We start from the raw sequence: 15,513 nt of genomic DNA on the forward strand, positions 1-15,513 counted from the left end.
TGGCATCTCCTTTAGCTTTGTCTAAACCGTTCCATTTATAGTAGAGCCCAAACAATTAAGAGAATATGAATGGACGTCTCCGTGCAGATTTGGTGAAATGTCCCTAACTCTCAGCAGCTGGTCAGGTTTGTTAAGCACAAAAGCAAGACAGAGGGGAAAGGGCTAAAACAAAAAAAAAACTCTTATGATGCTAGTTGGCAGAGAAAATACGTTTTATTTCTCAAAATGTCAAAATCTGCCTCCAATCTGTTTGAAATGAAAGGCTGTTTACCTCTGAACATGTGGTTTCATAATACTAAAAAATAACCTGAAATATTAAATAATAAACCATGAACAAGACATTGCTGTGTTGTTTTTAATGGTGAAAAATGTTAAAAGTACTCAATTTTCTACAGAAGCTTTAATAGGTTTGCTCAAGGTCTACAAATATTTTCTTCTTTACACAATGATCGGCTCAAACACCCGTAGATCCAAATATTTTAAGAAAAGGATTGTTCAATTGAAGTTCATCTACCGCTCTTACATGGTTACAGTTCCACAGAAAAAAAACGGTTTAATTATTTACACTGGCGCCTTTCAACTATTGCAAAAGTGTGTTTTTAACAGTTTGAATTGTGTCTCAAATTCCACTGCTGAGTTTCTGTACTAATCTGGACCGTTTCTACTGAATTCCTTCAAAATCTCTAATAGGTTGAAGCGCGTCTGCGGGGTGGGGAGGCCCCCCCCTCGGTTCCTTTTTGGCTGCGTGCTGACCAGTTCATTGAGCCGAAACGCATCAGTCATCTGTTCAATTAGGTGAGAAGAAGTCATTTTGTACCGACAGAAGCTTGTGACGTCTCTTACTACGGATCGCAGAGCACTTCTCAAAAGGAGTGCATGAGAAAAGTCAGTCTGACTAAAAACAACTGGTCTGATTCTCTGACTTCTGGTCCCATGTGACCCGCAGTCTCGTGTTCAAAACAAATTGGTAGCTATGACATTTTTCTTTTGTGTTCCCTGGTTTGAGGGACCATAGGTCTCATCTTCGGTACTCAGTTTAAATTGGGGGGGGTGGGGGGAGGGGGATTTGTGGAATGTGACCAGGGCCTAAACACCACTCTGGAAAATAAAAAGAAAGCAAGATTCAAGAGCTGGTCCGAAAGTTTTGATTCCGAGTGATTATTAGGGAGCAGACGACTCACCTTCCTTGGTGTTCAAAAGAGACCACAATCTTTCAGGTTTTCTTTGATGATGATGTCGGTCACAGCGTCAAACACGAACTTGACGTTCTCTGTGTCCGTGGCGCAGGTCATGTGAGAGTAGACCTCTTTGATGTCTCGACGCAGGTTCAGGTCCAAGAACTGCATTTTGATGTAGTTACCGGCATCCTCGTACGTGTTGGGGCCTTTGCGAGACAAATCAAGATGAAAAGCCACAGTAAAAGAATTGTGCTAAAACTGTGCTAAGAAGTCTTGGTTTTCGATCAACCCCACCATCATATTCAGGGAAACACATGCTGAGGTGAGCCTTCTTGATCTTCTCAAGAAACACATCTTTCTTGTTGAGGAAGAGTACGATGGAGGTGGCGGCAAAGTAGCGGTGGTTGCAGATACTGTTGAACAAGTGCAGACTCTCGTGCATCCGATTCTGAAAAAGAAGAAAAAAAAAATAGCTGTGTTTTTAGCAAAGAATCTTTCAAATTAAACAAACTATCGATTGACCAAAAAGGAGAAGAACACCGTCACCATACCACTTCATCATCCTCCACCAGCACCATGTCGTAGGCGCTCAAAGCGGCGATGAAGATGATGCACGTCACACCTTCAAAACAATGGATCCACTTCTTCCTCTCTGACCTCTGGCCGCCCACATCAAACATCCTGCACACAGACAGGAGCACGGGTTTGACCCTTTCGCGCAGGCAAGCACCCCGTTGAAGGCTTCGTTTGGCGCCGTCCCTCTCACCGAGAAACACCGCAGCGGCTCACCTGAAATTAAGATCCTTGAGGGAAAAGGTGGTCTCGATGATGCCGGTGGTCTTCACTCTTGACCGCAGCACATCCTGCTCGGTGGGCACGTAGCCCGGTTGGACCAGTCGCTCCAAGTCATTCAGGTAGCTGAGGGAGGAGATGGAAGTCGAGTTCAGTGACAAGCGAATACAACGTGGTCGTGGTCGTGTCGGCAGGCCCGCGGGAGCGCTTACTATCCGGCGGAGTCGTTGAGTTGGTACTCCGAGGCCCTGTCGAAGCACGCCTGTATGCCAGAGTCATTCCACAGGCGTATAATGATGTCCGCCAACTCCTTCGGCATGGAGCCTTCCTCGATGGTGTCTGCGAGATGCATGAGCTTCCTGGCATCGTCCTGCAGGGCAAACGCAGGAGGACAGCGACACGTGCGCTTAACGGAAATCAATTCAGGCAAAAGATGTGGACGTCCTCGTCGGCCGTTACCTGCTGATCGGCGTGGCCGAAGTTCATGTTGAGCGTGGTCATGGCTTTCACAATGGCCATCATGGACTGCAGGGTGTTGCTGTAGATGATGACAATGAACTCCAGGCACTCTTCAAGTGAGTAACCGTCTTTGTGGATAATTCTGTTTGGGGGAACATTCACAGCATTAGAATATGACTCGCTGTCGGTTGGGAGGATTTGAGACTCGTACTAAAGTCAAATATCTTACTTCATCTGTTTGACAATAGTGCTTTTGCCTGATTCTCCAGCACCTACATGCAAGGACAAAAACAAGAAATGTTGTTATTTGAAATAAATAACACATCTATCCCTTTATTCCAGGACTATCACTTAGTCTTGGTGCTTTTTATTCATGTTGATGTTTATTTAATGCTATTATCTGCAGGTAATTGCACAGGGGATCGCAACAGGTCATAATACTTCTTACTTCAGGTCTAATCTTGCTGAAAGCTGATGTCAGGTGGAACTTTCCCTGGCCCTGACCTACATCGTCATGAGGAGATGATTAAGCCGAGTGTGAAACTTTATCCGTAACCACCCATCAAATTCTCCGAGCGGTATAACAAATGGTACTAGTTTAATCTAACCTTGTTAACAATATTAAGATATGTGCGTATAAATAAATAAAATCCCCCCCCCAAAAATTGATTGATTGAAATAAGCAAATTTTCCCCCTTGATGGATTCATTACGTAGTGTCTCTGATCTATTTGGGTCATTAAATGTGAATGCTGTAGACACAGGCCCTATTTGGGCAGTAGAGTATCCGTGTCCTTCAGGATTAAGCCCTATGTGTTGCATCTGTTTTTTTTTTAAGGATTAACAAGGGATTGAGTTGAGTGATTATTATTATTAGTCTAAGTCAATGGCAAAGGTTTTTAAGCTTTTACTTTAGTCAAACATGTTTGTTCGTATTAACAGTGATGAAAAACAAACAGGCTTTCAAACTATGCAATTTTGTACATTTTGGTCAAGGTTGTACAGATAAATATGGTGGATCAAAGAAATTATGTCACGTAAGTTTTCACAAGCGACAAAGTAAACCATGACGTTTCATCACAACTAGATTCAAGGTAAAGTAAGGCGTCCCAATGGGGGCCTTTTGAGGCCCCTAAACTTGTGTCACCATTGAGCTTCCCTGTCATTGCATCCAACCCGATCGTCTTTACCCAGCAGCAGCAGCTTCACGGTTCTTGCATCCATGTCGGCATCCTGTTTCAGCTTCTTCTCCAGCTCCTTGGAGTGTTTCTCCTCGGCGCTCGCTCCAGCCCCCATCCTACCTTTTCCTCGGCTTGGGCCCCTCTGCTGAAAAGCCCTAAAGTAGGTCCTAGCTGATCGGCCTCCTTCCTGACCGGTGCCGTCAACCGCGACGCAGCAAACACTGGAGGGATGGGAGTATTTTCCCGTCTTAGGAGAGGATTTTGGGCATCCTCTGCCCACCTGACTGGGAAAGGGCCAATGGGGCACAAGGACGGGATTGTTTTAGGGCAGAGCCAAAAAGGCGTGGGGAGGTGCGGACATACATCGGCGCAGGAGTGATCTAACCTTTCGGGGGGGGGGGGGGGACATTGCTGCGCTCAGCAGAAGATGAACATCGGCTCAAGTGCTTATCTCTCTATGCTGTTAGGTTCCATTTTAAGGAAGCATTTCAAGCTGAATAACTTTGTAACTTGAGTTTGCCTTTGGCTGGGAACTCTGACCAAAACCTCTGCTGGCATAAGCACCAAAATAAATACCATATCAATAATGGGAGCATATGTGGTCTTGAATGTACCAAGTTTGAAAGAGTTCAGAATTATAAAAATTAAAAAAAATAGAATACACTCAGGAAATGCGGTTGCTGAAATATATAACCAGGCCATCGCCTTCCAGTCCCGACACGACAAAGAAGACAAACTGACATTTCTTGTAAGAAACCGCAGACTGGAGGTGAGCTCCGAGGTGCTTAGAGATTTGCAGTTTCACCTGACTGATCTCATTGACCTAAATCTGAAGGTGGTTAAGGATCCTAATCTACTCGCTTTCAATTATGTATGTACAGTAAGTGTGGGTTAGCATTGCACAGTGTTTGTCAAACACTTACTGTCATTTTACCGATCGTTTTTAACACTTTAGCACACTGTTAAATACATCACTTTACATCAGGTACGTTTACTTTCCCTTCAAAATTTCCAAATAGTGTCACTTCATACTCATAATCCATTGCATTTTCTCATTTTGTCACGCTAGACACCTGTAGTTACATGATAAAACATGATGAACAAATATAATATTACAAAACAACTTCTTTATTATACAAGTTCAAATATTATAAAGAATGATCTAATATAATAATGGGCAATTTTTCTTTATTATCTACTCATACCATTGATAACCAAGTATTTTTAGCCAATGATGACATTTTTATTTAAATAAGTAACAATGCAAGACATGAACTTGTAATGAAGTACTCACAGCGTGGTAATGCTACTTCTACTTTGGTAGAGGGTCCGTTAGCTTCCTCCAACACTGTTGATCAGTAACACAAATAGCACTGAAGTGTGTCACGCATCACACAACAAACCCTCCCGACTGTGTAGCAAACAGAACAGAATCTCTGTTATCATAAAATATAGAGCTTTAATTTATTAGTCAGCAACATTGATGAGGGAAGAAAAGATGCTATTTTTTTTTTTTTATCGTTACAATAACATCAACTGTGCATTATATCATACACTGCTTTACCTCAACGACCCAGAGCATAGTCTGCCAAACGGAGAAAGTAAAATAAATGCACATTTGCAAATTTGGGAGGAAAGAAAAAAGAAAAAAAACGAGAGACAGAGAGAGAGAGATTTCAAATCTAAAATCACAATCTGACCTTTCTGTACTTTCAGTATCTTTCTTGCACTGATCGTATTTCCACATTCCCACAACGAGAAAGACATTCACTGTACAGCAACGTAGCATTTTAGACCAATACCATTTACATCACACTGTACATGCCATGCACAATGAAAAGTCACCTTCTGAAGATTTCCCTTCAGGTTTAGTGGTGATCAGCGTGTGGTTCGTTTTGCTTTATGGGAGTTTTACATGAAGTCTGTGGCACGCGTGATGTAGTACAGCATCGTAGCAGCTGACTGTTGTTGAGCAGCTTATATAGAAAACACGCAACCATTTGTTAGACGTTAATAGAAGCGTAGCCCGTTTACATGATTGACGATAAATATTCACTGAGAGAAACCAATATTTAGCCTGAAACTGGCAGGAATTTAACTTTTAGCTTCATCGGGGGGCAAAGAAAAAGAACCATATGAACTAAATGCTCTGCCTTCATGAGTATTCTGCATATGCCACAGAGACGGGGGACGCGTCTAACCATTCATCAAGATTACCGATTCGGCAACAGAAGGTGCTTTGTGTCTTTATTTATTTTTATTTTATTTTTCTATCGCAATCTTTCACAAACTCACAATGAAGCTGCCTGCTGGAATTTCTCATCTCAAAAGACAAAAGAGAAGGCAAAATGTTCTATTTTCAGCTTTCGTGCCATTAAAAAGGACCCCCTTTTTTACCCCCCCCCCCCACCCCCCCCCCCCCCAAAACACAGCTTATTACAAAGATCACGTTGGTTAAGAGGATACAACATTAAGATTGTGTTATTCACATATAAACAAAACACCCGGCGGGCCTCTGGTTCAGGGAGAGTTTGGGAGGGCGGTGCGATGGTGGTGGCGCATCTACTCCGAGGCCCGGCTGGACCACAAACATTAAAAAGGAGAGACGTACCTTCGCCTGCCAGGGAGCGTCCGGCGGAGAGAAGTTGTCCCGCCTGCGGTCGGGTCGCCATTTCTTTTGTGCTTCCGTGTCCCAAGAAATGCGGGGATTATCGTTCCAACTCGTTTACAGCTCGTATATTGCAGTGTAACAAAAAAAAAAAAACTGTCTGGTATATACACAGTAGAGAGTTGTGGTGAGGGAGTTTGGGGAAGTTTGACTTCCAGCTCGAGAGACACCGAATACTGCCAGCAGTCATGTGATCCGACGTGGTGGCGATCCAGTCCTCGTTTTCTCCAAAACACCAAACATAAAGATATTCTCAACATAACAACACATTGTAATAAACACTAACAATAATACGACAATATTTGCACACATTTACCTATTCACAAAAAAACAAACAAAAAAGAAACGTGTTTTTCTAGGTAGGTACAAAGAATGACTTTTTACAACCTACAATAAATATTGTGTTTTTTTTTCTCCCCAACAGTTACATAGAAACCTCTAAAATGTCATCTTTCTAACTGGAGTCAATCCCCTAAATGGAGGGTTGCAGTGTTCGAGGAGGGGGGGGGGGGGGTGTTGTGTAAAGGTAGACGGGGGGGGGGGGGGGGGGGGGGACAACGAGGTTGGCACATTGGCACATCGGCTCCTCATGTCTCAGCGGGGGGGGTCGTTTGCTCGTCGTGATGCCGGCGGCTGCGGGGCTTCTTCTGCTCCTTCAGCTCCTTCAGGCTTTTGGCCTTGTTGTCTCCCAGGCTGACGTCTCCCAGCTGCCAGTAGTCCTGGCAGTACTGGTTGATCAGGCCCATCTCCGGCTGGCTCAGGATGGTCAGCAGGTCCTTGTACTGACCGGCGCTCGGGGTCCAGGCGCTGGACTGCGGCGGCGCGAGGGCCGGCCCGCCGGCCTCCACCAGCACGCTGTTGACCGTGCGGCTGGAGAGCACCACGAGCTGCAGCTTGACCAGCGTGTGCTTGAAGTTCTTCTCCGTGGACGTGCACTGGTAGACGCCGCTGTCGGAGGACTGCAGCGAGCGGATCAGGAGGCCTTGTTCCGTTTTTAGGACGCGACCCTCGGAGCGGATCTGGAAAGAGAGGCCCGGTCAGGGGGACAGTTCATGTGTGGAATGGATTGGTTTTTAAACACCAGTCAGTTGAAACAACTTTACACTTAAAGCCTCACCTCTTTCCTCCTGTCACTGTTTTCCTTCTGCAGGTGCCACTTGAGAGACACGTGGGGAGTCCTGGGCTGGCACTCCAGGAACGTAGTGCTGCCCTCCACCCCATACTGGACTGTCTCCAGAGTATTCTTATTGGCTGTAACACAGTATGCAGAGTACGCTCAATGCATTATTCACTTTGAAAATATGTGAAGTAAATGGACGAATGGGAAGAAATGAACTACAATAACAGGCCAGATGCAAAGAAAGAATCTCAACAAAAGTCTTATTTCCTTTATTTCATGTGAACCGAGTGGTCCTGATACTCACTGTTTGAGTTGTAACCTCTGCATTGGCGGATCGGGTTGCCGTATTTAACATCCTGCCGACGGCTCCGTCTAGAGGGGTCGGATCAACAATCAAAAACAAAAGAGCATAACTTAAATATATTTTTAAAACAAACCGGGAGAAAAAAAAAACAGAATGAAATCGTTCTTCACAAACGAGCCCTGTGCCCGATCTTTATCCTCACCTCTTCTGCGAGGACGAATACCTGGAGCAGGACTTGCCGTCCCAGGCGCAGTACGGATCTCTGGCCAGACAGCAGTCGGCGCAGACCTCGCCGTACACATCACAGCGATGGAGAGCCAGGTGGGTCACCCCCAAGACCGAGCCCACATACAGCTGTTGCTGTTAACAAACAAAATGAACTCTTTTGGTTACTACCGTACTTAAAATCTAAAAATGTGGAGCAATTTCTTTATACTTTCCTTAAAAGATTAAAAAAGGACGAAACTAGATTTGAGAGTTACTGAGAAAGTTCTATATTCTAAGTTCTTATATATTATTAGTTCTTCTCTATTTAATAAGCAGCAAATAAAACCCTTCATTACAACCGTAGTATGAATTTAATAAAACTGAGAACTGTAAAAGAAAGAAAACTATATTTTTTCAGAAATTAAATAATTGTTTTACCAAAATCATAATAATTCTAGCTTAGAAATTTCCAAATCAGATGTCTTTTTCAAGTACAACAATAAACTCTGATAATTCAATAATCTTGTAAATCGCTTAAACCTCTCTAACTGATTCAGAATGCTGCAACACGTGTATTAACAAGAACTAAGAAATGGGATCATATAACTCCTGTGTTAACTTCTCTGCACTGGCTTCCTGTTAAATCAAGAATAGAATTTAAGGTACTTCTCCTCACCTACAAGGCACTTGCTGGTGAGGCACCGTCTTATCTTAAAGAGCTTGTTACACCGTATTGCCCTACAAGGCATCTACGCTCCGTTCCTAGAGTTTTAAAAAGTAGGATGGGGGCCAGAGCCTTCAGTTATCAAGCTCCTCTTTAGTGGAACCAGCTTCCACTTTCAGTCCGAGGGGCAGACTCGGTCAGTTCATTTAAGATAAAGCTTAAAACGTTCCTCTTTGATATTGCTTATGGTTAGGGCTGGCTCAGGTTAGCCTGGGCCAGCCCTTAGTTAAGCTGCTCTAGGCTTAGACTGCCGGGGACTTCTTAGGACACACCGAGCCCCTCTCTCACTCTCACACTCTCACTCTCTCCTCCCACAATCATCCATGTTTTATTAATGTACATCACTAATTAAGCTTCTTTCCGGGAGTTTTTTGTGCTTTCTCGCCTAGCAGGTCTCCGTGGATCATAGTTTCGTGCGGACCCCGGTTCTGACTCCTGGCTCATGGCTCTGCTGACACCTGCTGCTGCCATCATCATTACTTTAAATATGATTCATATTACTGTCATCAAAAACCAACATCTTTCTGCTCTCCCTCCCCACAGAAGCCTCTGTGGATGGTGGTTCTATCTGATGGAGGTTGTCCCTGCAGTGGTCCTTCCGTACACCTGTTCTGCTACTTGCAATTACTTGTATCATCTCAGTTAGAGAAATTGAGTGTATTGTACATCTTTTACATTGTTGATTCTGTACACATGACATCCATTGCAGTCTGTCCATCCCGGGAGAGGGATCCCTCCTCTGACGTTCTCCCTATGGTTTCTTCCCTTTTTTCCCATTGAAGGGTTTTTTTTTCATATTTTGGGGAGTTTTTCCTGTTGCCGATGTGAGGGTTTCAGGACAGAGGATGTTGCATGTGTACAGACTGTAAAGCCCTCTGAGGTAAAATTTTTAATTTGCGATTTTGGGCTATACAAAATAAAATGAATTGAATTGAATTGAATAATCCAAATCCCCTTTGAAGTAACATACCCGTTTGAAGAAATCTTCATGGTGGTAATTGCCGTGGGAACCTGCAGTAAAAAACAATAAACTGTTTAGAGGACAGATAGATAAAAAGTCAACAGATTAAGTCTGAAGACTGACCTTGAAGACCTCTACTTCCTCTAGGACCAACTCCTCCGTCTGCAAGTCGTCTCTGGGCAGGACAATCACCTTCTGGACGGTCCCCCGATCTGTAATGATGATTAGAACTTCCACATCAGCCCAGTGGACGTTTTCAGACACGGAGCTCCGAGCTTCTGCTTAGTTTCACGTTGCACTCATTTTCCTCCATCTCAACAATCAGCACATGACGTCCCTTAAGGGCTCAGACCACCGACCTGTGCCCAGGAACAGCACCTCGTAGCTCCCGTCCGCTGCGGTCACCTGGTCCACTGCGATTGTGGTGAACTCGTAGTCCACGTTGGTTCTGACCACCAGGGGGCGCTTGTGCACAGGGTATACGGCACTGTGCATGGTGGGATGGTTCCTCATGAAGTTGATGACCTCGTCTGGGTAATCCTTTGTGGATTTCATGTTGGGGGTGAAGTGCCTCCGGACACTGTTGAAAAGGAAAATGTATATAAATATAAGAGGAAGATAGACAAAGAAAGAGAGAGAACTGACAACCCATGATTCACCAAATTCCTCACGCACAAAAAGCTTCGTATAAAAGGATGACACATAATTCCGTTTCTAATGGGGGGAGGACAGTGTTTTCATGATTGTTTACTGTTCACAACTCACGGTGCCAGGTCGCGGGTAAGGGATCTTCCCACTGTACGCCACCCACTGGTAGTTGGGCCCCTCCTTGTGGGCAAAAGGCCCGTTGAAGACCATCCGGATGTCCGCCATGGAGTAGACGCACACGGCAGAGCCTTTGAACACAGCTCTGGGGGGGGGGGGGGGGGGGGGGGGGGGGGGGGTGCGAGAAGAGAAAGTCATTAGCGCCGCGTGTGTTTTCATCGAGGCCTGATGCCCGAGGGGCCGGATGGAACAATAACGGTGTTTGTTTCTCAAATACATTAATCAAGAAATGTTTATTATGACTTGCTCGCGCTCCTCTCCCCCCCCCCCCCCCGCTGGAGCGCAGACGGGATCTCGTTTTTTGTCGTTGTTTGTCTGGTTGGTTTCCGTGAACTTCAATCCCCGTGCGTTGAGTGACAACTTGCTATCGGGCCTGACCTACGGGGGGGGGGGGGGGGGGGGGGGGGGGGGAAGCCTTCGTCTTTGTAGCCTGAATCTGACGACAGGCAACACGCAACGCAGCGTTTCCATATCAGAGAGAGCGCCGACTAAAACTTTTGTTTTTAAAAAAAAATGAACAAACAAAAAAAAAAAAAAGCTGAAGACACTGAAACACCCCCCCCCCCCCCCCCCCCCCCTCCAAACAGCGCTAAAGTTCAGAGGGTTTGAGAGAGAGCTGTCAGTCACTCACCCTGAAACGGAGAAGACGCCATAGATGACAGGATTTTTGTTGTCTTGGGTTGGCTGGATATACACATCCCCTAAAAGACAAAAGACACCTTTTATAGTAATCAGTCACAAGCATAAACCAAGGACACCATTTTACATTTATTGAATAATTGAAATTCGGTAGCCCAACTAGTAATGTGAAATAATTTGACCTATTTTAACCATTATTCAAATGAAACCGACATGTAAAGAGAAACTCACTGAGACAACAGTCTTAGAGCAACAGGTTTCATTTATAGCGATGCATTGCATTGAGATTTCTGTCAAAATAAACCACTAACTAGAGCTGTAAAAATAATATTGGATAAAAAAAAAAAAAGTTTCCCACTGAAATGTAATACAGAATAATAATAATAAAGAACATGAAAATGCAAAGAAAACATAGTGTATTAAATAAATATGAGGGTCTGCGTCTTTTATGGAAATATCTCTAGGCTTTATTAGTATCCAGATTTCACCTTGTTCCGTCCCAAAGTCATTGTAAAGCATGGACGAGCAAGCATTTTTGCTTACTAGGAGGGGGGGGGGGGGGGGGGGACCTCGAGAATTGCGGTTACCAAAGCCTCAATGAGATCCTGAATCCAAAGCATAGACTACAGTTCTTGAGCCTCAGCAGGGAATACCAGGGAAATAGAGATCTCTGGTTGAAACATGACTTTAATAGGAGCCATATGCCTCCCACGACTGTGGGGGTGAGGCAGTTATGAACCCCGTGTATCCTCTTGATGGCTTAACGAGAGAAAAGTGCAAGGAAAAACAAAATGGAAAAAGATGATGTGTTGAGTAGAATGACACACGACACCACCTCACGCTCCGCATCAATGAGGAACTAGTGGACGGGCTTTAGAATTGCCTCGTGAAGACAAGGACAACAATAACAATAATAATAAAAGCGTCTCTCAACTAGAGACTTGAGAAACATTAGATAAAAGAACAACATTCTAAGCATTTTAAGATGTGTAGTAAAATGTGCTGATTTGATTTGTCCCCTTTGCTTTAAACCAGCTTAAATTCACTTGGCTCGTGCACATTTCCAGTTGCCAAATCAAACTCTTTTTGATCACGAGGTTGGAAATCGTTTCAGACCTCCATTAAACGCCACAGTAAGAAAATGGCAGGTACCGGCTGCACACTAAAAACAAAAATGTACTCCTGGCAGACCGAGGAGAAAATTCATGACCCATCCGACGCCAGCTTTACAAACCTCTCGGCTGCGGGACGAGCACCATGAAAGAGAGGAGAAATAAATCATCAGAGAACTAGAAGTTGAGTCGAAGCGAATGGCCACAGCTAGTTTGTATCTTTACCTCCATGGCACCCACCATTCAGGTGGGTGAAAACAAGCCGTAACGACCCTTTTCCGATCTCTTCTTAAGGGAGTCAGAGGAGGAAATACAGTTGAAACATAACTCCAAATTCATAATTGAATCTCAGAAAAGGCAATAAAACTTTATCGGTCACACGTTTGTTCTCATTTTTTTGTCTGGTTGACGTTTTCATGTCTCTCGCGCTTCTCTGTGTGTCCTTTGTCCCTCTATCTTCATCCCCCCCCCTCTCCCTCCTCGTCCCCCGGTACAACAACTCGATGCTTTCTCTTCCGTTACCAAGCCTCCCCATCTGAACCCACTCCACTCTCTCCCCCGAGTCCTCATACAAGCACTCTGATGCCTCTGCCGGGGGGGGGGGGGGACCAGCAGGACCAGCAGTACCAGCAGTACCAGCAGTACCGGAAACGCTCTACCAGGCGGCCCTGTGCTTGTGGGACGACTGACCACAGAGCTGCGGGGGGGGGGGGGGGGATTGTCACACTGCGCCTCAGGGCTCTGGCGGTGACCTCGCCCCGACTGCCCCCCCCCCCCCCCCCCGCGCTGCGACCGCGCGGCGACGCAACCAGAACCTCTGTCGCCGCCACAAAGTGCTCTTAACGCAGAGCCTCCATTTGCCTCGTCACAGCAGGGAATAAGAGACGCTACGCTGCATTTGGCTCAAAACTGTGCGCGGGATACGCAGCCACCCGGGGGGGGGGGGGGGTGAATTATTTAACACTGTCAAAAATATGTACCCAAAGTAGGTAAAGAAGGGACCGTGTGCCGAGGTGCAACGTCTGCGGGGATGAAAGATCGGGATGGTTTGTATTATATTGTATTAAGTGTCTCAGGAGGGCTGAGGCTGCAGGTAATCAGTGCAAGCAACTGCAAAAAAGAGAGGTGCGCAGTAAGTAGGCGTGCAGCTGGGGGGGGGGGGGGGACTGGAGCAGTGCATTGCAAATTTCATACAGCAAAAGTTGCGTTGATGATTATGTCTTTGACCATTTCGATGAGATTCGATAAAAGAATAACTGACCTGAGGTCCTGATTACACCTCAAATCACAGGAACGATGGACTCACCTGTTGCATCACTAGCCTTCAGTACATGCCTGTTGCTCTCCCTTTATTTTTAATGGACGAACCACACAACCATGTTAAAAGAGTTTTTCTACACCATTTCAAGAACATTCTGGGGGGGGGGGGGTTCTTTTTACTGTACTATACAACTCAAAAGCTCCAGGTTGTAGCTCCAGTGGTTAGCATTTAACCCATGGCAAGGGAGCATTTCCTGCCACAAAATGATACTGCACTAAATATTATTCTATTCTGTACAAAAATCTATAATCACACAATTTGCAGCACGGGCCCAACGTGTTCAACAGCTTTATCTGCATCACAGATGACGTGAAACTTGTTCCGGTTGAATCCATCTTGTTAGCTGGAATTGGGAAATGTCAGGTGTTTGAAGGTGAACTTGAATGAATTGAAATGTGTGTGTTGAGCACGTCGCGTGTGTGTGTGTGTGTGTGTGTGTGTGTGTGTGTGGTGAGCACGTCGCGTGCGTGTTGAGTACGTCACGCGTGTGGCGAGCACGTCTCCTGCGATCACTGAGCAAAAACCGACGCGAGTCGGGAAAGATTCGCTGCTCACACCACCAGTCATAATTTCAAGGATACTCCAAATCCCTCGTTAATCCTGTCAGTCCTGCGAGTGACGGACAGGCCGGGATGATCCGGGGGGGGGGGGGGGGGGTTGGGACCGATGCCAGCTGCTTACTACTTTGATTACTCGTGTGCGTTTGGGTTTCAATCTCTTTGCTTTTGCACAACACGTGGATGTTGCTCCAGAGCAGCGAGGACGTTACCTGACGGGATGCTGCCTCCCCGGGGGGCCTTGTTGACGTTCAAAGGGATTTCTGCATGTCAAGCTTAGCATGCAGGAGTCAGTGATACGTTAATCTAAAGCTGCAGCTTCCATGAGGATTCTTCCCAGCATCGCAGACACATGCTGCTGTCCCTCCAGCAGCGTGAGCCGCAGTTTCTCTCACACACACACACACACACACACACACACACACACACACACACTAGGAGACTTTCTTCGGAGCGGACGGTAATGCCGAAGGCCTTAAAACTGTAACATCATGTTAAAAGTATGCAACGCAAAGGGAGGGCAAGATTTCCCTTGAAAGGAACTCGGTGAATGAGAAAGCTGTTGACACCGAGTCTGTCGGCGAGAGGTCCATCTGGAGAGCCTCGTCTTGAATTGTAGTTGCACGGTCACGTAAGAATTCCCACTTTCCATCTGCCCCATATTCATTACGGGCTTCACACCGAGCCCAAGCGGATGAAATATGTTCCCTAAGTTGTGGAATGTGATCTGCAAAAACGCTTTGAGATATTTGGTCCTGAGGTTAATAACCTGATCACAAACACTAAAACACTAGATGATCACATGGCAGCACACACACCTGGTAAGGGGATGGAGTAGAAACATCTGGAGATAAAAGAAAGCTTCACAGAAGGGGGGGGGGGGGGTCAGTGATGGAGGATGGACGCTCAAACAGGGAAATCAAAACTCACTCAGTTCGTCAAAGTGCGTCTCGACGCCGTCCGCTCCGGGCACCGAGCAAATGAGTCGGGCTTTCAGAAACGTGCTCCACTTGTTGACCAGACAGCAGTGTCCTCCGTCGTCATTCTGCGGGGAGAAGAGAGAGCGGCCGTCCAGCCGTCTTCATGCAAGGGCGCCAACCGACACCTGACCAACGGCTGCTTGAAGCAACCTTCCACGCTAACTGGGTCTTTGTCTGCACAAATAAAGCTCGGCTCTGCATTTCAGCTCGGCCCGTCTGCAAAAAGGGGGTCAGCCAACTTCTACCGCCGAGATAGGCAGCCCCGAGAAATGATTCATGGGGGGGGGCTCGACGCGTGTTAGGGAGTCCAAGTTAATTGCAAAGCTGGAAGAAACAGATCTGGCGTAAAAATCCCCTGAAATTGAAGCTGAAAGTCTTTTTTTTTTTACTTTGGCGTGTGTCTAAACAAATGCAGAACTCCGATGCTCAAATGTTTTGTGCACAGGAAAAAAAAAAAAAAAAAAAAACAGCACTCGTGAAAAACTT

At 45.7% G+C, this 15,513-nt stretch overlaps 2 protein-coding genes across 2 annotated transcripts in view; both read right to left on the bottom strand.

Annotated features, from left to right (window-relative positions):
- Nucleotides 1-190: 190 nt before the first annotated feature.
- gnat1 (guanine nucleotide binding protein (G protein), alpha transducing activity polypeptide 1) lies at nt 191-3,878 on the bottom strand. The gene is made up of 9 exons (XM_037490203.2): nt 3,619-3,878; nt 2,659-2,701; nt 2,430-2,571; nt 2,183-2,340; nt 1,968-2,096; nt 1,730-1,859; nt 1,473-1,626; nt 1,182-1,384; nt 191-1,098 (listed from the first exon to the last, which is right to left on the bottom strand). The coding sequence occupies exons 1-8, from the start codon at nt 3,722-3,724 to the stop codon at nt 1,194-1,196; spliced, it is 1,053 nt and encodes a 350-aa protein (XP_037346100.1). The 5' UTR covers nt 3,725-3,878; the 3' UTR covers nt 191-1,098; nt 1,182-1,193.
- A 2,952-nt stretch (nt 3,879-6,830) lies between these two features.
- sema3fa (sema domain, immunoglobulin domain (Ig), short basic domain, secreted, (semaphorin) 3Fa) overlaps nt 6,831-15,513 on the bottom strand; it is a 39,991-nt gene continuing 31,308 nt past the window's right edge. The window contains 10 exon segments of the mRNA XM_062563974.1: nt 6,831-7,296; nt 7,395-7,528; nt 7,702-7,769; nt 7,904-8,061; nt 9,599-9,643; nt 9,717-9,805; nt 9,953-10,160; nt 10,338-10,503; nt 11,050-11,119; nt 14,978-15,092. Of these exon segments, the coding sequence (XP_062419958.1) occupies nt 6,865-7,296; nt 7,395-7,528; nt 7,702-7,769; nt 7,904-8,061; nt 9,599-9,643; nt 9,717-9,805; nt 9,953-10,160; nt 10,338-10,503; nt 11,050-11,119; nt 14,978-15,092 (1,485 nt within the window). The 3' untranslated portion in view covers nt 6,831-6,864.

The sequence above is a fragment of the Pungitius pungitius genome, chromosome 8 (assembly GCF_949316345.1).
Source record: "Pungitius pungitius chromosome 8, fPunPun2.1, whole genome shotgun sequence".
Taxonomy (NCBI): Eukaryota; Metazoa; Chordata; class Actinopteri; order Perciformes; family Gasterosteidae; genus Pungitius; species Pungitius pungitius.